Genomic DNA, 26,137 nt, shown 5'->3' with positions numbered 1-26,137 from the left:
CAAAATGAAAGGTGCACAACAGACCATTTTCACCTTACTTTCTCTAGGACATGACAGGCTTGCGGGGATGCCTGAGAGACTGTGACTTTATGACCACACTACCATTATGTGACATTGATGCTGCTTGAATTCAACTCTTCTTGTCTTTGAGGCCATTTTGCTATCTGCTATACTTCAGCTATCTCTTTTTCCATTTATCTTAATCCAGATGCTCTCTCTAAACCATGCTTTATCTCACTCTGATTTCTTGGATTTTTTCATATCAGTATATCTTCTTAAAATACAATTTCTACTTTTCTTCATTAATACATTTCTCTCAAAGTCACCTTTCAACTTATCCTTTTCCTGTTGATAAAGTCTATATACTCACACTGTTGTATTACAATCATGTGCTATAAAATAGCAAATTATAATGATGTCTCTGTGATCAGATTTGGTAGTTTCTTTAAGATGTTTTGTTCATCTTAAGTGTTGTAAATAATTTCTTTATAGACATGTAAGCCCTTAGTTTAAAATGGTAGCTTCTTTCTAGCATTTTGTCTCCTGTGAAAACTCATAAGAAATTTGAGAAGAAAATATTTAGCAATGGAAAGGACATCAGACATTAATTAGTCTATTCTTCACATTTTACAGAAAAGGATACTACGGCCTAAAGAGGGAACTTAAGTTGCCCACACTGTCACCTCTCTTAGTCTTCTAACTCCATTTCCACTGGTTTTTACTGCATTTGGCTACCTCTCTGAATTTTTATATCATTCTTATAGACTAGCTGGAAAAGAGAGTGAACAATAGGATAAATAAATATGTGATAGAAGTTTGAAGGAAGGACTCATACATAGGGCATTCATTATTGTATTGATATTAACTTAGAGAACTATCTTTAATGGGATAGGTCTTAGACTTTGTGCCATTTATTTTTTATTAACTTATTTGATAAAGGAATAGATGACCCATTTGTCAAATTTATTAATAATGGTTTGTGTGTTACCAAACTAGAGTGGTAGTCAACTTATTAGGGATAGAGTATAAGGTCCAAAAAGATTATGCTCAGCTAGAATATAGGCCAAATTAAATAAGATGGGATATCTAGATATTTCTGCTGCTCTTTTGTGTAATAGCTGTCCTCTGTAATAGGAGTTCTTAAAACTTTTTTAAAAATGGTTTTTATGGCTACATTTCAATGTAATTTGTTCTTATTTTTGAATCTTGTATATTTTATGCATTTAAAATTTTCTAATTTCCTCTAATTTCTAATAAAATTCTTAGAGATTCTATTTGCTTCATCAGAGTATCAAATGAATCTATGATATAAAGGTTAAGAATTCATTATAATATTTTGCATGTGTCTGTGTCTACATATAAACATAGATATAGCTATTTAGGCAGATATTCTACTTCATTTTTACCAGCCTTACTATTTCCATTTTTACAAGACCTTCATTACTCTATTTTAAGCTATGACTCAGAAATACAAATCCCATAATCAGAATTTCTCTTTTTTCAACTTTCTATTCCCTTCCCAAATCTTCCTTTGTCTCTTCATATTGTGTTCTTCAATCTCTTTAATATTGTTTATTTTCAAATCCCTGGGTCATACACATCTTAAGCATTCACTCAAATTGTTTGTTGCTATTTCTTGGATATTTTCAAACTAAAGAATTTTCTATATATGTTTGCTTATATACTTCATAAACAGAGTTCAAGTAGTTTCATCTCCAAAGCAGATTGGAAGTTCATATTCTTAGATTTTAATTCCAGTTTTGCTATATTCATACAAGTAAATTTGAGATAGGAAACTTAGCTGAATCTAGCCTTTTATTATATTGCATCTTGTTCATATTTTCACCAACCAAAGATACTAATATTGATGAAGAACTTAGTATTTCATTTGAAGGTGCTTTGAAACTAGATTACTATAGCGGTATAAATTTGTTTATTTCATAATCATAGACTTGATAAACAATTTCTTGAACAAGTAAGTTTCTTAACTTTAAAACATAGTTATGTTTTATATTCTATTTTTTTTTCACCTCTGGAAACTATTATTTTCTTTCTTATTAGTAATGTTTTCTTTATAGGCTTTAAAGCAACAGCAGCAAAAGAAGCAACAGCAACAACAGCAGCAGCAACAATGTCGAACAAGTATGCCCATCTCCTCTAATCAGCATCTTCTCCTGAAAACAGTCAAAACATCCACTGACCCTGTGCCCACTAAACCTGGTAAATATACTTAACACTTTCCTCAGGGGACTGCCTTTGTACCTTTTTCTTCCATATTATAGCATCATTTTTCCATGTTCTGAGTCAAATTTTTCTTAATCATACTGATAATAAGAAATAATAATTCCCTTACTACCTTTACCCTTACTTTACATAGTAAATCTCTTACTACCTTTACCATTTTGTCTTTCCTCACTCCCTCTTTCCATGCTCACATCTCCCCCTGCCCCCAGTCTTTCCAGCACATGTACCATAACCTTCATAGTAATTCAAATGAGAAAGAAATTATATAGAGAAAACTTTTAGCTGTTAAATCCTGAGGAAAGGAAAAAAGGAATTTGCATAGAATACTTAAATTGCATAGAATGCTCTAATAATATATTGGAATGAGTGATATAATATGCCTAGGAAGCTGCTATCTTCCCAAATTCATTTTAGTTTTATATACATTTATTTCTCAGTTTGTTTGGGACCTGATTGAAATTAAGCCCCTTTTATCTTGTCCTCTTTGATGTAGACATTTTGTTTCATCCAACAGTAAAAAATAATATTTTTTGTATTAAGTTCTGCTATTGCATTCCTATAGGGAATCCAAGTCTTTTGGGCAATCAAAATAAAACCTGCTATGTATACAAATTTGGTTTTCTTTTGTAAAGTCCAGCTTGTTACTGATCATTAGGCTAGTTATATGGGCTAGCCAGACTTTCTTCTGATATTTTAGGAATCTTGACCATAATATGGCAAGCAGTATGCATATGTAGACAGTGTTGTTGTAGTAACCCCAGACAAGGAAAGTACCTAAATTCCAATGTCTTCTTATAGACAATTAATATTTGTTTACTAATTTATTGAAATATGATCCTTGATTTCCTCTAGCCTTTTCTTCATTGTGTCTTTATTTGTCTTTTTCTTTTTGAAGCAGTGTGGGAAGGAAAGCAGTCAGATGGACAATCAAGCAGTCCCCAGAATTCAAATTCTAGTTCTTCTTCTTCGGTTAAAGTTGAAAACCCTCTGCCAGGTTTGGGAAAGAAACCATTTCAGAGATCTGATAGACTTCATACAAGTGAGTTCTTTCATATTACAAGCTTTATTGATACTGATACTTTAAATAAAGACTGAATGATATATTCAACAGAAAAATTATCATACTTTATTATCTAACAGGTTATCACAATCCTCAAAAAACAAGATCTCTGTCTCTCTATATATTCTTTATCATTCTCTTTTTTCTTAAGTCTCATCCATATCTCCTATCAAAAAGAAAATGTGATTTTTTTTTTTTGTTTGTTTGGTTTTAATTTGAAAGGCCATGATGGATTTTGTCAGTCAGTGTAATCTTTACTCCGTTACATACAAAAATCTATATTGACATTTTATTTGCATATTACCTTCTTCATCTTTAGTGATCACATGGCATGTTGTTTATTAGAGCACAGGGGATGGAATATATAAAAAAGACATATTGTAAATTTTTCCTAAAGGGCATTTTGAAAAGCATATAGATATTTGGAATTTTTTTTTTTTTTTTCTATTAGGAAGGGGAGTATAGGTTTCCTATAATTACTTGGTTTAGAAATTGAAATGTTAGAAACTAAATAAAAGTAGGAAAAAATATAAAGCCTTTATGATGTGAATGAAAAACATTGTCAACAACCTGTAATATACAAGAAAGTCCACTTGTTGAGACTGTTCTTTAGAAGATGATAGCATTGTGAAGAGTGTGGTAGGGGAAAAAAAAAAAAAAAGGATGCTGGATTTTGAATTGGATGACCTGTTAAATTACCCATCTCACCAGTTTTGTGAACATGGCCAAGTTACTTGATCTTTCAAGGATCTCATCAGTTAATAAAGAGATACAATTTGTCTTACTTAATTCCTAGGGTAATTATGAAAGAAAGGGCTTTTTGGATAACATTGTATTTGAGTATTAATCAGAGCAAGAGATTCCAAGTCCCTTAAGACTCTTAAGAAAGTGAGAAAAGACCAGAATAAAAATTCTATATTTACAGATTTTTTGTTTATATTCTTTGTGACTTTTTTTTTTTTCCCCAGGGCAACTGAAAAGGACTAAATGTGCTGAAATTGATGTTGAAACACCTGATTCTATACTGGTTAACACCAATCTAAGGGCTCTAATTAATAAACACACATTTTCAGTCCTTCCTGGAGACTGCCAGCAGCGACTTTTGCTTTTACTTCCCGAGGTAGACCGGCAGGTGAGTGAAGTGAGCTTAGAGCTTAAAATCTTCTTCCTTTTCTGTGTCCTCTCTCCACATAGTCCTTTAAAATCTTGATGGAATTCTTTTTTTTTTTTTTTAATAGTATTATATTTTTCCAAATACATACAAAGATAATTTTCAATATTCACCTTTGCAAAACCTTGTGTTCCAAATTTTTCTCTCCTCCACAAGAAAGCAAGCAATCCCAATATAGGTAAAACATGTGCAATTCTTCTAAACATATTTCCATATTCACTATTGTACATAAAAAAAATCAGATCAAAAGGGAAAAACCCAAGCAAACAAATAACACCAAAACAATATGAAAATATTATGCTTTGGTACACATTCAGTATTCTTAGTTCTCTATCTGGATGTGAATGATACTTTGCATCACAAGTCTGTTGGAATTGCCCTGAATCACTTCATTTTTGAAAAGAGCCATGGCCATCATAGTTGATCATCATATAATCTTGTTACTGTTACTTGGTTCTGTTCATGTCACTCAGCATCAGTTCACATAAGTCTTTCCAGGCTACTTGTCATTTCTTTGCATTGTCAATAACATTCCATTATATATATATTCCATTATATCATAACTTGTTATATATATATATATTCCATTATATCATAACTTGTTCAACCATTCCCCAACTTTCCACTACAAAAAGGGTTGCTATAAACATTTTAGTACATGTGAGTCCTTTATTGTCTTTTATGATTTCTTTGGGATATAGACCAAGTAGAGATCAAAGGATATGCACAGGTTTATAGCCCTTTGGCATAGTTCCAAATTGCTCTCCAAAATGATTTTATCAGTTCACAACTCCATCAATAATGCATAAGAGAGGCAGCTTGGTGGTACAGTGGACAGAGTACCACCCCTGAATTCAGGATGACCCAGGTTCAAATCTGGTCTCATACACTTATTACTTCCTAACTTTGTGACCCAAGGCAAGTCACTTATCCCCAGTTGCCTCAGCAAAAAAAACAAAAACGAAAACAAAAAAACAATGTATTAGAGTCCCAGGTTTCCCAATTGCCTTCCCTTTTCCTTGTTATCTTAGCCATTCTGAGAGGTGTGAAGTGTTACCTCAGAGTTGTCTTAATTTGCATTTCTCTAATCAATAGTGATTTAGAGCATTTTTTTCATATGACTACCTTTAATTTCTTTACCCGGAAATTGTCTATTCATATCCTTTGACTTTTATCAGTTGGGGAATGGTTTGTGATGGAATTCTTTCTGTAGCTTTTGATGTATCACAGTCTTGGGAAGTAGTGAGGTACAGTTATTAGGTCCTAGTTCAGTTCCCAGCTCCCACTATTCATGTGAGCTTGAGTGAGTCACTGGAATTCTAAACCTGAACTTTTTTTTTTTTTTTTTTTTTTATTATAGCTTTTTCTTTACAAAACAGATGCATGGGTAATTTTTCAACATTGACCGTGGCAAAAACTTCTATTCCAACTTTTCCCCTCCTTCCCTCTACCCTCTCCCCTAGAAGACAGGCAGTTCCATACATGTTAAATATGTTAAAGTATATGTTAAATACTATATATGTATATATATTTATACAGTTGTCTTGCTATACAAGAAAAATCGGATTCAGAAAGAAGGTAAAAATAATCTGGGAAAAAAAAATTCAAGCAAACAATAACAGAAAGAGTATAAATGCTATGTTGTGGTCCACACTCATTTTCCAGTGTTCTTTCATTGGGTGTAGCTGGATGTGTTCATTACTGATCAATTGAAACTGATTTAGATCCTCTCATTTTGAAGAGAGACATGTCCATCAGAATTCATCCTCATATAGTATTGTTGTTGAAGTGTATAATGATCTGGTTCTGCTCATTTCATCAGTTCATGTAAGTTTTTCCAAGCTTCTTTGTATTCAGCCTGCTGGTTATTTCTTACAGAACAATAATATTCCATAACATTCATATACCACAATTTACCCAACCATTCTCCAATTGATGGGCATCCATTCATCTTCCATTCTACCACTACAGAAAGGGCTGCCACAAACATTGTTGCACATACAGGTCCCTTTCCCTTCTTTATCTCTTTGGGATATAAGCAGGAGTAGCACTGCTGGATCACAGGGTATACACAGTTTGATAACTTTTTGAGCATAATTCCAAATCACTCTCCAGAATGGTTGGATCTGTTCACAACTCCACCAACAATGTGTCAGTACCCCAGTTTTCCTGCATCCCTTCCAACATTCAGCATTGTCTTTTCCTGTCATCTTAGCCAATTGGACAGATGTGTAGTGGTATCTCAGAGTTGTCTTAATTTGTATTTCTCTGATCAGTAGTGATTTGAAACACCCTTTCATATGAGTCGAAATAGTTTGAATATCATCATTTGAAATTTTTGTTCATATCCTGTGACCATTTATCAATTGGAGAATGGCTTGATTTCTTATAAATTAGAGTCAAATCTCTATATATTTTGGAAATGAGGCCTTTATCAGAATCTTTAGCTGGAAAAATGTTTTCCCAGTTTATTGCTTCCCTTCTAATCTTGTCTACATTAGTTTTATTTGTACAAAGCTTTTTAACTTGATATAATCAAATTTTTCTATTTTGCAATCAATAATGATCTCCAGCTCTTCTTTGGCCACAAATTCATTCCTCCTCCACAGGTCTGAGAGGTAAACTATCGTATGTTCCTCTAATTTATTTATAATCTCATTCCTTATGCCTAGATCATGAACCCATTTTGATCTTATCTTGATGTACGGTGTTAAGTGTGGGTCAATGCCTAGTTTGTGCCATACTAATTTCCAATTTTCCCAGCAGTTTTTGTCAAATAGTCCATTCTTATCCCAAAAGATGGGGTCTTTGGGTTTGTCAAACACTAGATTACTGTAATTATTGACTATTTTGTCCTGTGAACTTAACTATTCCACTAGTCTATTTCTTAGCCAATACCAAATGGTTTTGGTGACTGCTGCTTTATAATATAGTTTTAGATCAAATACGGCTAGGCCACCTTCATTTGATTTTTTTTTTTTTTTTTTTTTTCATTAGTTCCCTTGAAATTCTTGACCTTTTGTTCTTCCAGATGAATTTTGTTGTTTTTTTCCTAGATCATTAAAATAGTTTCTTGGGAGTCTGATTGGTATAGCACTAAACAAATAGATTAGGGTATTTTGTCATCTTTATTATTTTCGCTTGACCTATCCAAAAGCACTTAATATTTTTCTGATTGTTTAGATCTGACTTTATTTTTGTGGAAAGTTTTTTGCAGTTTTGCTCATATAGTTCCTGACTTTCCCTTGGCAGATAGATTCCCAAATATTTTATAACCTGAACTTCTTGATCTTAAAAATAACAATTTTGAGATAGATGAATTCCTGTACTTGGCTTATCATCCCCTGAATTTAACAGGCCCTTACTAATTTCCCTTTATTAGCTACTTGTGAATCAGATAAATAGTGAAATTGTTTCTACCCTTAAGGAATTTCTAGCCTATTGACTAATCTATACAAATAAATAATATTTGGGCAGCAAAGAGATAACACTTAAGATTACAACCAGCCAAGGCTTAACTTTGGATCACTCCAACTATTCATCAGCTTTTGCTTCTATATATATTTTGCTGAACAAAGGTAAGAGAATATCACACAACTGTTCTGACCAGATCCACTACAGAATTGTGTTATATAACCTCAACTAGGTCCTTGTTGCTAGGCAATTCTTCTACCTCTTTAATTCATATTCTCCATAGCATCTCTTCCAAATCTTTTCATTCTTTCTAAACTTCTGACTCTCCTACTGAGAGTATCTTACCTCATATTTGGCAGAAGAAATTGTGGCCATTAGCTGTGAACTCCTTCTTTTCCCCCTTTTCCTCATCACATCACTCAGGAACCTTTTACCACACTCTCTCTTTTCATCCCTGTCTCACATGATGAAGTAGTCTTACTCTCCTTACCAAGGCTAACCACTTACTTGTTCATATAATCTTACTCCATCCCAACTCTTCCAACCCATTGCCCCCTCTGCCACACTGTTTCACTTAATTTCAGTCTCTCCCTACCTGATGGCTTATTTTTTACTGCCCACAATTATACCCAGATCTCTCTATTCTGAAAAAATTTTCACTTGATTTTTCCATCCTTGCTATTATCCTAAATCTCTTGTACAATTTTATAGCTGTGTTCCTTAAAATACAATAGACGCATTTACTTTCTCTTGGTTTTCCTCCTACTTAACTTATTGCTTTTTTTTTTTGCTGGATTGTCTTTCAGATCATACTCTCAGGATTTCCATTTTGGTGTTTAATTGAGGATTTAAAATTTGTTCGTTTCTAGTTATTTTTGTTGCATGCCCAATTCATTGATCTGTCTCTCTTTTACTGATATATGCATTTAAAGATATAAATTTTCCCTAAAGTTCTGCTTTGGCTACATCATACAAATTTTGGAATATTGTCCCATTGTTATCATTCTCATTAATGAAATTATTGTTTGTTTCTATGATCTATTCTTTGACCCACTCATTCTTTAGAATTAGTTAGTTGTTTTTTTTTGTTTGTTTTTAATTTTGTCTGAAGCAATTGGGGTTGCATATGGTTGACTAGATGGTGTGATGCTGATTGAAAAGAACCTCTGTTTTCTTGATGTTGTCAGGCCAAAATTATCACAAGTTATAGAAAATTGATCCATACTCTGTTGCATCTCAGTCTCAGCTGCATAATCGTCTGCAAACAAAAAGTCACGTATTAACTCTTCCTCTACTTTGGCCTTGGCTTGCAGCCTTGTAGCCTTTTAAGGTGAAATAATTTACCATCAGCAAGGAATCTGATGTTAATGCTGTTTTCATCCTTGTTGAAGGTATCTGATAACATCACAGAAAATATGCTGAAGAGCATGGGAGCAAGCACACAATCTTGCTTCACAGTATCGATAAATGGGAATACAGGAGAAGCATCATCCTTCATTCAGAATCTGTGCAAACTTGTTGTCATCATGAAATTGGCATACAGTGTTGAACTTCTTCAGGCAACCCAATTTTGTCACGATTTTCTACAAGCCCTCACTGCTGAAAATGACCTTGGTCAGGTTGACAAATGAAGTTCTATGAATAAAATCACTCACTTGGCAGTACTCTTTCTAGGGCCATCTACATATAATAAGACTTCCAAAGCTAATTCAGCCATTGGGGATACTCCTGAAGACAGTGTGAAAGACCAAGTTTTCTCTCCCAACATGATTCATAAAGGGATCTGGGTGTAAGGATGTAGAAAATTAATGTACATGGGCACCCAGAGGAGAAAAGTGTGAGAGAGACACATTATCAGTCTGCCTACCAAACTGAAGGTGTATAGAACTGCCATGCTGACTGCATTGTTAGATATCTCTGATCCCTGGACAGTCTGTTAGGACCATACCAGCAAACTAAGCAGTTTCTACTTGAATTACCTTAGGAAAATTCTGAATATTACCTGGCAAGATACCAGCACTAAAGTTTATTCTAAAGCTGAACTGCCAAGCATTCAAGCAAGAGTGCTGCTCCAGTGGCCTGACCATGTATTTCAAATGTCAAGTTGTGCACAGTTCCCCAAAGACTATTTTACAAAGAACTTTCACAAAGTAAGTACTCACATGGTGGTCAGAAAGAAGTATTATAAGATATCTCTGAAGAACTTTTAATACTGATGGTGCGACAAGGGAAATGCTGACATAGAACTGTCTAGCATGGTAGCATCCATCAAAGAAAGATAGCTTTTCTCCATGAGCAAAGCAAAATCACAGAAACACAAAGCACGAGTTCCACAAATTCAGAGCCACTTCATTCAAAAATGTTTCAATGGACCATTAGAACATGAACCACTTGTTGCTGATCTGTGGTAGGCCCTTCCAAACTTAAATTAGATTTAGCCCCAGCTGAACACAGGGAACCTTGATTCCAAAATTATGTCATCAGTCTTCAGAAATTAAGGCCAAACAACAAAGGGCTGACTGATTCACTTGCTGAAGCAGCAATATAATTACATTCATTTGTCAGTGCTCCAGGATCAGTAGAGAAGCATATGCATCATTCAAACAAAAAACCACAAAAAAACAAACTAATTGCTACTATATGCTAAATACTTGGCTTGGTATTGTGTTTACAAAGATCTGGGAAGGAGTATGGAGGGGGAAAATAAAACAATTCCTGGTTTTAACTAAGAAACTTAACGTTTTTTTGGAGGAGATGGCATGGTCATTTGTAAGCATGTACAGAACCTATATGTAATTCTGTGTGGGAATGTACACATGTGCATACACATCGATATATGTGAGCACATACTTTGTGTCGTAATTAGAGAAGAACACTAAAAATTGTGGAATTAGGTTTCATGTAGAATATGCTTTCATCTATATCTTTAAAGAAATAGATTTTAGAGGGCAAAAAGAGTGCATTATAGGCATGAAAGCCTGCCTGTACAAAGATAAAGACAGTTTATATTTAGTGATAGGCAGACACTGCAGCATATTGAGTGGTCAAGTTGGTACTCAGAAAAGTATTTTGGCAGTTACTTTGATGGTAGTTTAGGTAAGGGCAAAACTTGACTTCAAGCCAAGGGACGGTGATTTTGTCCAGCATTAGACAACTTTGGGAGTTTTGAAAGATTGCAGAACAGCCTGAGGCATCCTTGAGACCCTGGAATTAACAACATTCTGAAAAAACAACAGTAGGAATAGCCCAGGTATTCCTTCTAGAAGAGCACAGAGTTCAGTCTTTTAGAAATGTTTTATTAAGTGAACAAAGCACTATAGGAAAAAAATGGAGAGGAAACTAAGAGTATGGCACAAGTGGTCAAAATCTTGCCCAAACAACAAATTTTATTAAAATTTAAAATCACCCAAAAAGAAGCTGTATGGAACAAGAAGTATGAAAACAAAATGAGGGGAAAATAGAAGAAATTATCACAAACTAAAGCAAAAATGACCAATATAGAATACAGATCAAGGAGGCACTTCAGTGACTCAGAGAATCAAGCACTGGACAGGAATTCCTGAGTTCAAATCTCAGGTATTTACTAAATCAGTAACTGCACGAAGCATTTAACCTCTGCTTCAGTTTCCTTATCTACAAAATTGGTACAATAATATTACCTAACTTCTAAGGTTATTGTGAGGATAAAATGAGATAATATAGACTTTATATATGTTAGCCATGATGATGATATCAAATTTAAAAATTATTGGACTACCTAAAAGCTAGGCATCATATTTCCAGCAATCATTAAAGAAAATTTCCTAGATCTCCTAAAACCTGAAGACAAAGTGGAAAGCAAACAAATCATCTCTTAAACTCCAAAATAAAAATACATGGGAACATCATAAAATCTAGAACTTTGCAGGTCAAAAAAACATTAGTACAAGCAAGCAGAAAGAAAAAATTCAAGTACTGAGGAGCCATAAGTTCATATGATTTGGCAGCCACTTCTATAAAGAAATATAGAGAAATATAGAATATTCTTTGTAGAAAAATATAGAATATATTCTAGAAAGGCAGTCACAAATAGTTTATCCAATGAAATTTCAGTATCTGTAGGGAAAAAAATACCTTTAATGACCCAGAGGCCTTTTCATCATTCCTTTTAAAAAACACCAGAGTTGCGTAGAAACTTTGAAATGCAAACACTAGAGTAAAGTGAAATATAAAAAGGTAAACCTGAACATGGAAAGATAGGGTCCTCCCTGGCAAGGGACTTCTAGAGAAACTCAGTGATGTTTTCAATGAGGAAAAATTGGACATCTAAGAGTTCAGTGTAGATATGGAGATAAGAGTGAGAAGACAGGATGAGAGAAGATCTAAAATCCCATATCCAAAATGTCACAAGGGCTTCCACTGGGTCTCTGAATATAGATTGTTGCAGGGAAATGAGAAGTGAAGCCCAACTCCAAGATATCAATCAAAAAATAGGTGGGGCATGATGGCTGCTGAGGTTACACCCAAAGAGCCTTTAGAAGGTTAGGACTCTGATTTGATCAACCAGTAGAAAAGCAATCACTTGGCAGAAAAGGATTACCTGATAAGTCAGCCTAAAAGCAATCGGCAGAAGTGGATTACACTTGGAAAGAATACAGGCCTTTTAAACCTACAGGTTAGTGTCCAGTGCAAACTGCTCTAATGTAATTGCCAGATGATGAGAAGAGATTTAGAAAGTGGTAAATAAGAGAAAATTAGATAGGTTAACTGCCTTGGAGAGAGGGTTTGCTTGTATTTCTTCAGATGGAGAAGGAATCAGATGGGTGTCAATGAGCCTTGTCCATCACAGAGAGACAGAAAAAGAGAAAGACCTCAAAACAAAGGAGAAAATCTAAGAAATATCTGACACTGAAAGAGCATGGCTAATAAGAAGACTATTAAAGAACTTTAAAAACCAGCAGGAATCATTGGATTTCCTAACACAAGATGAGACTAATGGACAATGGACTTATGGACATGTATAAATTCTCAATTTATGATTATTTGATCACGTTATTTGTTACATACTTCTAGCTTGTATTATGTTACTATGTATTTATGTAATTTATGTAATTATGTGTAATACTTCCCATATTGATGATTTATGTTTCAAGGTCATGACCACCCTATGTTTTAAAACAAAACAAAGGGGGAGATATTGGGATTACAAGGTGAGAACTCAGGTTGTCTAAACAGTTCTCTAGCTCAGAATTCACACCTTTGATTCAGGCCTTTAAAGGGAGTTTATACCTTTGGAATTCTGTGGGAGAGTTATATGTTTAAAGGAGTTTGCACCTTTAAAGGGAGCAAGTTCATTGGTTGAAGAGTTTCTCACAAGCCCCATTGAGTTCTCACTAGCCCATTCTCTGCTAGGATAAAAGAGGAGGGCAGTAGGGCAAGGAATAATCTGACTGGGAGATTGAGTTTAGACAGTGGTCTGGAAGGAGAGTCTAGCCTGGGAGACAGAGTTGAGACGGCAGTCTGGAAGGATAACTTAGAGATGACTGGACCTTAGGTAAACCCACAATATAAAGATTATAATATCAGTGATGACTGCCAAATTGGTCAGAGAAGTAGGAGAAGTAATATCGTACATAAATGTGGAGAAAAAAGTGTCCCAAAGGAGAAAGTAGTTAACAGTATTCCATGCTGTGGAGGTTGAGAAAAATAAAAATTTGGCAATTAAGGTATCATTGATAGAGAGTAATTTCAGTTGAACTATCAGGTTGGAAGCCATGCAATTATATAAGGAGAGGATGGCAAATTGAAACAATAAACATAGGTAGATTTTCTAGAGTTTAACTAAAAAAGTTGAATGAAGAGAATAACAAGGATAATTGGGCATGTTTGTAGGCAACAGGGAATTATCAGTATGTGTGTGAGCATGAAGATTGGAGAAAGGGGGAAGGGAGGTTGAAAGGGCATTCATTCTACTGGAAAAGATAGAAAACATATTTTCTCTAGAAGTACTATTGATAGGCTATGTATACCAGTTTTTCCTTTTCAACTTTTAGCCATATCATCCTGTAAATCTTTCACAGTTCCATTCAGCACCACAGGAGCCTTTCTATAAATCTCTTGACATTATCTGTATACCAATAGAACATGAAGAATATGTTTCTCATTAAATAACTTTTTTTTTTTTTTTTTTTTTTTTTTTTGGCAAATTTTGTTTGGTAATGTATTGTAGCCCACTCATGCATACCATATATCCCTCCAGTGTCCTTTGGATGACCAGCAACTTTAAAATATTCTAAAATTATGGTATTCTATGACACTTGTACAACATCATCAGAAGGATCTCTGTATTAAAAAAGATGATTCTTTGTTGCACAGAGAAACTCAGAACAGTTTGTCCTCTTTTTCAGTTTTGGAACCAGTTTTATGACTTATCCAGTAAATGCATTGTTCATCCAACTCAGCCCAAATACATATGTAGGTACTTTAAAATGATCATTGAATTAAATGTGATTATTCTTTTGTATTAGGTTGGTGCAGATGGCTTGATGAAGCTGAATGGTTCAGCCCTTAACAATGAATTTTTCACTTCAGCTGCTCAGGGCTGGAAGGAAAGATTATCAGAAGGTAAGTTTTTCATTTTCCCTCCAATAAATTAGTCCCCTAATAGGACAGATATGACTAAGCCAGTACTGGGACAGAGAGGAACTTCTCCATACTCTCATTTTGGTACCAAACAATAGGGAAATTGGTTCTGGGATGGAGATAGGAATGGAAGTTTGACATAACTCTAAATCTAGGTAAAGATGCTCTGCAGTTCTCTGTAATCATCTTGTAGAGTTGGTAAGAGACCAAGAGACATCAGAACTCACATCAATATAATGATCCTAATTAGTATCACTGAACTGATAATGAAATACACATTTCTCAGTAAAGAAGTGGTGGACAACAAATGTTGAATGAGCCATACCTTGTTATACATAGTCAAATGTGTATTTCTTTAAGGGAAGTTTACATTAAGTTGGGAGGGAAAGGATTGGGAAGTAGCACTATTATTTTTAAAAAGTAGATGGAGTTTCAAGTGCAACCTCAGATGGTAATTGTGCATATGAATTTGTAAGCAAGTCATTTAACTTCTATGCTTCAGTTTCTCCATTTATAAAATAGGAATGATGCAAGGAATCTGCTTTCTACAACTTAAAATTTTCATATAAGTTTAATTTATTTTTGTAATTGTGTTCTATATTAAGTAGACATGTTTTAAAGAACATATTTTTAAAACGGTTATCTACATTGGCAAGCCAAATTGTTTACATTAATTTTTCTATTTTCTTTTGTTAATTCAGTAATTTCTGTAATTACTCTCTGTAGTGATAGTTTTCACCCAGATTAATTAATTCACATAGTTTAATTTTTTTTTTTTTTTTTTACACAAACATACTTGCATAATTAAAACTCAGGCATAAGGAAGACAGAGTCATAGGATTCAAATGCTCCAATAGTTGGGTTCCCTTTCCTTTCTTATAGTCCATTGATAGGGTTTCCTTTGTTCCTTCTCTCGTCTTTCCCCCTAGCTTTGAGGGTTCTTTAAGATGCTAGTATATGGACAGTCCTTCATCCCTAGGAATTCTGAAGGGTGGAGAGAGGGCAGGAATTGGAAACTACAGGTGTCAGCATTAGCTCTTCATGACTTACCTAATGAGGTGATTTGAAGTCTGACAGCTCAAGGGAATTGAAACGAGGAGAGAATGAACTGTAGAGTTCTACCACCTAACAGTCTTTGGGCTACAGAAGAGAAGAAAAAAAAAAGAAAAAAGAAAAATCTTAGCTAGGAAGTGAGGACGATATGGAGGAAAGAGGTAAAGGAGATGTGCCTCGACATTGGGAAAGCAGATGTTGAAGAACCAAATGCAGACTTCAGAACTTTACAGTTTTTCCTAGGGTTAACAGACAAATTGAGCAATTATTTTGTCCTGTCAGCTTAGCCAGAGAATTAACATTTGAGAAATTTCTATCATCCTTGAGTTAAAAAACAAGGATTCAACAAGTGCTTGTTGGGTACCACTTAGAGCTATGTCTTTATACTAAGTGAGAACTGGGAGTTGCAAATATTGTTAATTCTGATGAATTTTTCTTTTGTACATTATAGGCGAGTTCACACCTGAAATGCAGGTGAGAATCAGACAAGAAATTGAGAAGGAGAAAAAAGTGGAGCCTTGGAAAGAACAATTCTTTGAGAGCTATTATGGGCAGAGGTAAGAAATAACTTGATTTTTTGTTGTTGTTGTTGTTGTTGCTAACTAGAATCTTTCACAGAAGCTTAAATACAAAAAAGATAATCTGCCCACAAATTCTTGGGAAAACATGCGATATCAGTATGGCACAAATTTCATTTAGTTTTTATCTACTTGTTCTGTGTTATATATAAAAATTTCTCATTAAGTAGTAAAGCCTCTTGCCTTCTTTGTAAGTTTTCCAGGTTGGAAGTTGCCCCAGTGATATCTTAAAACTTCCTTTAGATTTTCATGAAATATTAAGACACATAAGCTTTAAAGTCTCCAAAATAATTTTCTGTAATTCCAAAGGATGACGATGATGATATTGTTGTTAACTGTTACTAGCAGTGATAGAAATTCAGGGAAAAACTTGTTTTACTGAACTTGGAAAAAAATCAAAATTGCTGCTGTAGTCACAAACTCCTGTCCTCTAAAATTTAGTATCATGAACAGCAGCCCCCCTGTGACTTCACTTCACAATCTAAGTCTCAATTATAAGTGCAATGGCGGTCTAGAGGAGTGATACTACTGGTATGCTTTTGGGGATTCTGAGTGAGCCAGCTCCTTGATATTTCCAGGTTTTGTTTTTCCTCTTCCATTAAAAAAAGGAATTTAATCAGATGATCTCTGAATTCCCTTCTAGCCCTAATGTTCTGTTTCTGCTGGGACTGCCTGCATGGTTTTCTCTTAGTCCTTAGCAAATGAAAATGTTATATCTGGACCAAGTCTTTGATAAATTGACATAATGGTTTGACAGTTGTGTAGGAAGTGGCTAAGTTGGGCAGTATAAAAATTGCTTTTATAGCCTTTCAAGTTATTATATCATACCTTTCAAACTTTGTTACAAAAGAAGCCTATTATTATGGCATGTTCACTATTTGTAGCATGTATGTGTGTAGTACTGTAGCATTCATTTATCCTATTATCCTATTTTCAAGAAAAGACCCATTACCAATTCTGAGAATAATTTCCTTTGTAATTAGTTGCATTCTAGGTTCCTAAAGTAAACACTTGCAACTTTATTTGCTATTTTTTTCATCACCTTTTCTCATCTTAGTATAGAAATGAACACTTTAGAGTTGAGCATTGCTGTTAACCAGAGCTTTGGGTATAATAATAGGCAATAACTGATTATAACATCCCCATTAAAATAGACTTGATATCAATAATATCTTTTTTCTTCCTTTCTTTAGTTCTGGATTGAGCCTTGAGGATTCTAGGAAGCTGACTAGTGCTACCAGTGACCCCAAAATGAGGAAACCTCCACTCGAACAACCAAAACCCACACCACCTTCGGATGAACCTCCCATCAAAGCAGTGATGGCAGCTCCTGAAGTAGAATCTAAACTAGTGCCAGTGCTTTCCCCAATAAGGAAAGAATCAGAAGAGAGCACAGAAGAAGTGTTGCCCAAACCCTCCAAATCCCCAGAGCCTTTAGTTTCCTCATCAAGCAGTGTCGTTGAGCAAAACAAGACAGGTCCTGCCATAGTCCCAGAGAATGAGGACTCTGTGGGCCAAAGGAAGCCAATACCCTCTGCTGAGCCAAAGCCTGAAAATGAAAATCATCTCACTACAGCTACTCCTATCATAAAGGAAAACAAAGGCACAGCTATTTTGACTCCAAGCAAACCAAAGAGTCCAGGAATTGGAAAACCAGTCATAAGACCAATCATAGAAGAAAGTCCTCAGGAGAACACTTTGAAAGATGCCTCTCCCTCAGAGCACAGTGATCTGAACCCTGAAGGCCTCAAGAGGAAATCTTCACTCACCCAAGAAGAGAATCCTGGGGGTTGGGAGAAAAGGCCTCGTGTTCTTGAGAACCACCAGCACCAGCAGTCACTTCAAGCCTCTCCGCAGCCCTTTCCCATCAGAGCAGAAAGGGTGCCGGTTCGGAAAGTACCACCCCTCAAGGTAAGAAAGGAAAGGAAATGGTGGATAAGGAGAGCCAATTGCTGAAGCTTGGACGTCCACTCAGAGTTATTAAAGTCTAATCAGACTTATGTTCTGATTATAAGCATATGCCCGTCAGATAGGGCTGAACAATTCATTATCGGATTATAATTTAACTGGAGTTAGTTAACAGCCACCTCAGAGCATAATTTACAGCTTAAAGTAGATAGTAAGAGTGGCCAAAAATGTTTTGTCTAGAGGAAATGGAGGCTCTGGAGGTGGGTGCATAAATGACTAGGAAAGGGGAGCTCTGACAAGATGAAATGAATTTGGTCATGGCTCTAGATGCTGATAAGGTTTGGTATATGTTCTCAGTGCAAACTAAATCGCATTTCATTTGTTTTTCTTCCCAGATCCCGGTCTCCAGAATCTCCCATGTGCCATTTCCTACAGGACAGGTCTCTCCCAGGGTTCGTTTTCCAGCCTCTATCACTAGTCCCAACAGAAAAGGAGCCAGAACCCTTGCAGACATCAAAGCAAAAGCCCAGCTGGCCAAAGCCCAGAGAGCAGCTGCCGCCGCCGCCGCCGCCGCAGCTGCAGCTGCCTCTGTTGGGGGGACTATCCCAGGTCCTGGCCCCGGAGGGGGAGGAGAAGGAGCACCAAGAAAAGGAGGGGATCCAGGATCAGGTGGAGCCAGTGAAACTGGAAAAGGGAACACACTGGAACTGGCAGGAACTGGAAGCAGGGGAGGTACGAGAGAGCTTTTACCCAATGGTTCAGAGACTCAATCCCAAGCTGAGACCAAGGTCTCAGGCCCGGCATCACCTCACAGTGTCTCTAGAGCACAATTACAGCAAGCCCCCCCTTTACCATCCAGATCTGCAATCAGTGGAGCATGTCCAAGTAGCCCCTCCCCAACCCTCACTAACCCATCCTCCCCAACTTTAGAGAAGCTGAAGGGTGAAAATCTAGACTCTTCTTTGGGAACTGACAGAACAGTTCCCTGTAGCCCTTCACCAGTTCCCAGTAACTTCCAGCAAGAGAAAGCACCTTCTCCTTCAGCAGGCTCAGCCCTGACCTCAGGGACCCCACCTGCTCAGGTTACTGCAGAATGCACAGTTGAGCCCAGAGCTAGTTCTAGAAAGGACACAGCAAGCGTTGAAGCTGTAGTGGAGACGAGTCCCAGTGCTCCCATGGAGGTGGCCCCTTCCTCTTTGACGACTTTACCAGTAGCAGTCACTTTAGAAAAGCCTCTGCCACCTCAGACCAGTGTTACCGCAGTCCCTACTGTATCAGCTCCACTCTCTAGCACTTTGCCAACCTCTAGCCTTAAAGCTCAAGGAGCTTCCTCAAATACAAGCGGACCCACTGCACGGCCAAGCTCTAGTATTCCTGCTAATAATCCTTTGGTCACCCAGCTGCTCCAGGGAAAAGACGTCCCCTTGGAGCAGATCCTACCTAAGCCTCTCACCAAAGTAGAAATGAAAACTGTTCCATTGGTTACAAAGGAGGAGAAAGGACCAGGAGCACCCAGGGATGCCAGCATTACAGGAACTAGTGCCAGAGGCGAAGGTGGCGAGAGGCAGTCTCATCTGTCTACCCCTCACTTGGAGAAGCTCCATCAGAGTAAGCAGTTACCCCAGGTCCCAAGGGCCCTCCACCTCTTCTCAGGAAAGGACCTGAGGGACTCTAACGTTGAGCAGTATCCTTGCCAAGAAGGACTCAATAAGGCCACCCAAGAGCAGCTCCTCCAGACGCTCATTAAAAGGGTTCAGAGGCAGAACTTGCTGTCAGTCTTGCAGCCCGCCCAGTTCAGCCTCACTCACTCAGGTTTCCAATTAGAGGACATCTCTACCAGCCAGAGGTTCATGCTGGGTTTTGCGGGCAGAAGGACATCCAAGCCTGCCATGTCAGGCCACTACTTACTCAACATCTCCACCTATGGCCGGGGCTCAGAAAGCTTTAAGAGAGCTCAGTCCATGAATTCTGAGGATCGTTTTTGTCTGAACAGTCCTCCTGAGGCCTTTAAAATGGAACACGCAGATTATAAAGGGCCTACAGCTGATGGCAACAGCAGTAAAGATGAAGATGAGACTGATGAAGAGAGTACTGATGAGGAAGAGGAACAGATCCTAGTGAAGGAAGAGCCCATTGCTACCCAGGTCTCCACCAAGTGTGAAGGAGGCCTGGGAGCCTATAGCAGAGAGAGCCTATCGACATATGACATGCCAGCCAACAAGAATCTGAAAGCTGAAGTGCCAGGGATGGGTCATGCTGCTGCCAGCAAGGAGAATTTTCACCTCTTTCCTACAGGTCAAGTATTTGATGGAAACACCTTGGCCAGAGATTTCATTCAGGCAGCACAGGAACGAATGGCCCATGCAATGAGGGGAAAAATGATAAATAGTAGCCCTGAGTTGTATGGTACTCTTCCTCTTCCCACAGATAGCCCAACACATCAGCCTCTGCTCCTTCCACCACTGCAAACCCCAAAGCTTTATGGAAGCCCGCCACGCCAACTTGGCCCAAGCTATAGAGGCATGATTAATGTCTCCACTTCTTCCGATGTGGACCATAGCTCTGCTGTGTCGGGAATACCTGACTCTAATCAGGTGTCTAGCAATATGGGGGATGTCATGTCCTTCTCAGTGACAGTCACCACCATACCTGCTAGTCAGGCAATGAACCCTAGCAGTCATGGACAGACCCTCCCTGTGCAGGCATTCCCTGAAGAAAACAGTGTGGAGGATTCTCCTTCAAAATGTTATTGCAGGTTGAAAGCCATGATCATGTGCAAAGGCTGTGGTGCCTTCTGCCATGATGACTGCATTGGCCCTTCCAAACTGTGTGTCTCCTGCCTTGTGGTTCGGTGAGAGACGGTGGAAGAGCAAAAAACAAGAGGCCCCTAGAGGAGAAAGAAGTGGGTAGGCAAGTATGTAGGGAGACAGAAGTGTGTATAGGACCTTCTTTTGGAATCACAGGAAGAAATAACTAATTGCAATTGTCTTACTCAAAAGATAAATGTTACATAATCAGGAATACAGAATACAGTTTTTACCTTTTAATGAAAGAGCACCTTGTTGTACAGTAAGTCTAAGTCAAGCAAGACTTTGTGAATTGTGACAAGTTTGCACTTATAAAATCATGTAAATATGTCACATTATTTTGTTTAAAAATTATTTTTCCAAGTGTTTAGGAGATAATGTATTACTGTGGACTCATGTTTTGGTTCCAGTTCACATGACTCAGAAAAGCTTGTTACCCTGAAAGATGAGAGCCACTTCCCTCCCAATCTTTCCCTTGTGAGTCAGCTAAGAAAAGAAGAGTCAAAGGGTAATGACTCTCCATCCTCATGAATGCCTTGAAATTGTGGTAGGAGAAATTACTCGGCCTCCTTGAAGGATTTAGGCACAGAACATACTTAGTCCCTTTTGGCTAAGAGACAGCCTTTTTCGGTTTGGACATTGCCAAGGCATTAATTTTACACAAAGAGCATTGCACACCTTTCCACCAGCTCTGACCTGCTTCTCTTAGTCTCCCAGAAGCTGTGTGGTATCTGAGCACTATGCTTAAGAATACTTGCCATTCTTCCAATCCCACCCATGTACCCTGAGACAGGGTAGTCTAGGAAGGGTGCAGCACTTTGGGCCTGGCTGCCTGCTTGCTTGAGTAGGGCAGTGATTCCAGCAATAATAATGAGCACTTAAGTTATTCCTGGGACCTCTTCAGTAGGTCAGGAGCAAACATTTTTTAAATAGAAAAAAAAAAAAAGGCAGTAATAAACTTGGGCTACATTTCCTTTGGGGTATGTTTGAAATTATGGGGGCATGGAAGAGCAAAAACTTGCTCAGTTTTAACACTAGCCTTGAAATAACCTCATTTTTCTTTCCTTAACCAGACACTCAGTTCTGAGCAGACAGTCCTTAGATAGGATAAGTAACTAATTCCACAGTTGCAGCTTATGTTACACTCATTTTGGCCTGACAGGACACTGTGGGGCATGTACTAGGCTAATAATTTATATATTTTTAAATTTATATATGTGTGTATATATATATTTTTTAAGACACAAGTCAGGCACTTTTCATATTTTTGAAAATACCAAACCCTCAGATTGTCTGTGTCTGCTCTGGGAAGCCTAAGAGTAATGCTGTCTATGAATGAGCAAAAGAGAAGCAGCAGATTCTCCTGGGAGTACAAAACTAGAACTGAGAGGTCTGCACCTTGGCTAAAAATAAGACTGGAGGTTATCATTTGCTTAGTGAACCTAGAACAGCAACCAGAATTATTTAGTAATTAAATTTGGGGTGATCTTGATTTACAGAAATTGTCATGTTAAGTACAAGGCCGAATTTTAAGTTTATAAAATGGAATTATCAGTTTAGCTGACAAATAGAAGTAGTTATGTGCAGACTTAATATTCAGGGCATGGCATTTCTGAAATCCAAAACATTCTAGAATTTAAAAATTGAATTACATTCCAGAATAAGGGATAGCAATAGAAACCTATTTACTATTACTTGATCCTTTCCCATTTTACTCTTCTTTTCCCCTTTGTCTTTGTTTTCTTAAACTACACAGTCTTGACCTCACCCCTATTCCAAATTTTGTACATCCCCATTAGTAATGTCACTTTGTTGTTCCTCTCCTTGTAACCTGAGTTAGTCAGAGGACTATATTTGAAATTCATGCTTCAATTGATAAGATATTCTTCCATTGCTGACCCCATGCACATACAGTGAAAAAGAGAAAGGACTGCAGGAATCTCTAGGTTGGCAGCAGCTGCTTCAATTAAGTCACACAGCAGGAGGTCAAACTATGGGTTTGTTTTGCTCTCTCTCTACCTGTAGGTAGAAATGCTCTTAGCAGATGGAGAAAGTTGTAAGTGGGGAATTTGACCTGCTAGTGGTAAGCTCAGTCTCTGTCTCTCTACTTCCTTCCCCATGATAATAATGTAGGGGGCTCATTACCATATGGGTACACATGTAAGTTCTGGGTTATCTCCAATCTAGGGATAGACAAATGAATTAGCTACAGAGGAGGGGAAATTTCAGGTCATCTTACTGATCATAAGTCCATTCTATATTGTCTCTTAATTCATATTGACTAGTTTAAAAAATCCAAAAAGATCCTTAACATTATAATTCTTCACCAGATGTCATAACATGTAAGTTAACTAAAGCAACCTCCTAGTTTTCAAAATTTTATTAAAACAAAAAAAAGCAAGAAATAGATTTCCCCTACAGTGTAGTATTTGAGTGCATTCCTACCTTGTCTTTTCAGACTGTCACACCTTTTAAAAAAAAAAAAAAAAAAGGATTAAGTCCATTTCTCTGTTGTTGAGGATTATATATGAACTACAAGGAAACCAGAGGGTATACATCACATCCGATTTTACATCTCTTGTTTTAAAATACCAATGCATTGTTCAAGTTGAAAGTCATGTCTTGTATATTAAGCAGGGAGAAAAAAAAAAGTTGTAAACTTGGTATTGGTCTTGAAAAATTAACCAGTTGGAACATTATCAGTAGATACTGGTCTTCCCATATCTTCTGAGGATTCTGATTTTGGTTTTAATTTTATAAAGAGTGGTGGTTTTTTTCCCCCTACCTTCGTACTCAGCTTGAAGTATTTTCAAGGAAAGTGCTAAGCATTCTTATAGAATCAAATTGCACTACTCCCATTGACTTTATTTGGGTGTTGTATGCCCCAGTGGGCATGTTTCTGATACACCCCTTTCTATCCTTCAGATGCCTTTCAGTACAGGTTCTTCTGCAGGGAAATAGCATTAATAATACAATATCTCCAGGTCTTAATTATGTATTTTCTGAATTGTTTGTTATAAAATGTTCTTTGAATTCAAAATTGTGCTGGTTATAAATCACACCATCTAGTCAATAAGAATAGAAAACCAAATAAATAGATGCCCCAAGGTTCTCTGCCCTCCTTCTCTTCCATCTACATGCTCAAGTTATCGATACACTTTGCTATCAGGTTGAGTATTCTAAGGGTGAACTGGTGACATTTTCTGCAGCTGAGAGATATTTTAGAATTTATTTCTAAAATGTAAATAACCAGGGAAAAACCAAATCTGCCAAGGAAGGTTTTAATCAACAAATTGTTTATCACCTGGCTTTAGCCATTTTGAATAACAAGTTAGTGATATAAATAAAATGTATAACTGGCTATCACTTTCAGGATCACAAAAGAACTCAGTTTAGGGTCTTATTGAATATGATTACCAAAATAAGGGATCTTAAGTGACTCGTGTTAACTATATATTTGGAAGTGTCTTAAAAGTGAGCATCAAAATCTTGCCTTATGTCTGGCCCTCCTTATATAAGATCGACTCTACCAGTTTTCCCATGACAGCAAAATTTGGAAAAGTTCTGATTCTTCCCCATTACAAAGCACTTGGGCTGAAACTTGGCTCAGGGGTTAGGCTTTAGCGTGGGCTATTGAGAATATTCCAGAAAGACTTTGGGACACATGATAGACAGGGATTTTTCCTACCTAACCCTGTTGGAGGAAAGCAACAGGGATATTTGCTAAGATTGAAGTAATACCTTCAGAGATTCTTGGTTACTTTATTTTTATTAATCCTATACATTTGATACAAATATTGAAGATCAGTTTAAAAAAAGCTTTCCAATAATATATTTTAAGTAATATATATTTTAATATCTGTAAAAATATATATAAATTGACAGCAGAAGACTTGTGAATTTCTGATACAGGGTATGTTGGGTTTGGGGCCTCTGCAGAGGTGTCACCCTCCAAGGAAGTGACTAAAGGCGCTCAGATTATTTCCATATAATGCAATAAGTAAAGGGGATAGTTCTGGGGTTTGTTTTTTATTTCAAAATAAATTTGACATTGTTTACCACAAGCTATTTTTTTCCTCCTGGATATAAGGTTTGTACAAACTGGTTTAGTACATGCTAAACATTAGTGTCTTCTGCCTTTTTAAAGGAATTGTTAACATTGGAACTGAGGGTATGTACAGAGAAGTTGGTGTCGACACCATTCATATTTTTTCACAAATAATATAGAAAATCATTTTACATAAGAATTTTAAGTATTTGCAATAAATATATGTATATAGACTGTATGTACTTCATATATTCTCTTATTTTTCATTTTATTAAGTAAAAGATGGTAAAAATTAAAATAAAAACCTTTAAGCTGGTGAATTTTGAGGTCTGAGCTGTATCTGAGAGTGAGTTGGATGAGTGTTTCTGTTGCTTGTGACACTATTCCTGTGATAATATCCCTAATTGTAGGAGAGCAGGAAAATGGGGATTATTAATAGTCAGAATGGATTTTCTTTCTAAAATCTGGAAGTTTTTCAGTCCCTTGTTCTGCTTCTCTGATTTCTTTGCATTCTATGCTGGATATATAGAACTGATTATAGTCCCTCAAAAGATTAAGAAAAATAGAGTTCAAAAGAAAGAATGTTGATAACTTTGTAAAGAAGGAAATACTGCATTCTTCCACACTTGTTAGTGACTGCTTAACAAAGGAACACCTCTTCCCCACATTGCATATAATATTGTGGGAGGAAATATTCTCTGTGGGGAAAAAAAGGAATTTCTCCCTCCCCATCCTTTTCAAGACTTACAGGTAAGTTAGTGAAGTCTCTATCAAACAGTCTTCTGGACTTTGGAGAGGTGGAGTCAAGTGTCTTGCTGAAGAAAAGATATTGGCCATTGCCCAAGGATATATGCTTTACCCACATTCATCCATCAGACTTAATATATGGTAAATTTTCTAATCTCACTTTTAAAAAAATTTTTTTTAATAAGGAACAAGTTTGGAAACAAATATAGGATTAATTTATTCCCAGAATTAATAGCATTTTTGGAGTGCTTTATATAGACTTGCCATTTTACATGTATTTTATGCAAATCTGGAAATGCTTGAGAGCTAGGAAGGTTTCCTGATTACTCCACTAAGATCATACTTGGAGATAGTAAGGTAAATATTTGGTATATGTCTAGACTTTTCTTAGTATTAGCTGCCATGGGGCACTGAGGGGTTTGGCCACCAACTCAGTCTGCATTGTCTCTGACTATAGAGTATGAAGTAACTAAACATGAAGATAAG

The 26,137-nt window shown here is 36.7% G+C and overlaps 1 protein-coding gene across 2 annotated transcripts in view; it reads left to right on the top strand.

Annotated features, from left to right (window-relative positions):
* ASXL2 (ASXL transcriptional regulator 2) overlaps nucleotides 1-25,221 on the top strand; it is a 132,682-nt gene extending 107,461 nt beyond the window's left edge. The window contains exons 6-12 of one of the 2 annotated variants that reach the window (XM_074300057.1): nucleotides 2,079-2,220; nucleotides 3,143-3,283; nucleotides 4,273-4,436; nucleotides 14,396-14,492; nucleotides 16,015-16,120; nucleotides 17,335-18,052; nucleotides 18,445-25,221. In XM_074300057.1, the coding sequence (XP_074156158.1) occupies nucleotides 2,079-2,220; nucleotides 3,143-3,283; nucleotides 4,273-4,436; nucleotides 14,396-14,492; nucleotides 16,015-16,120; nucleotides 17,335-18,052; nucleotides 18,445-20,904 (3,828 nt within the window). In that variant the 3' untranslated portion in view covers nucleotides 20,905-25,221. Of the gene's footprint in view, nucleotides 1-2,078; nucleotides 2,221-3,139; nucleotides 3,284-4,272; nucleotides 4,437-14,395; nucleotides 14,493-16,014; nucleotides 16,121-17,334; nucleotides 18,053-18,444 lie in introns of both variants that reach the window. The other variant, XM_074300056.1, reaches the window with a different exon arrangement.
* The last annotated feature ends 916 nt before the right edge of the window (nucleotides 25,222-26,137 follow it).

Source organism: Sminthopsis crassicaudata, chromosome 3 (genome assembly GCF_048593235.1).
Source record: "Sminthopsis crassicaudata isolate SCR6 chromosome 3, ASM4859323v1, whole genome shotgun sequence".
NCBI lineage: Eukaryota > Metazoa > Chordata > Mammalia > Dasyuromorphia > Dasyuridae > Sminthopsis > Sminthopsis crassicaudata.
Note: the sequence above shows the minus strand (reverse complement) of the source record. Positions and strands in the feature narration are given on the sequence as shown.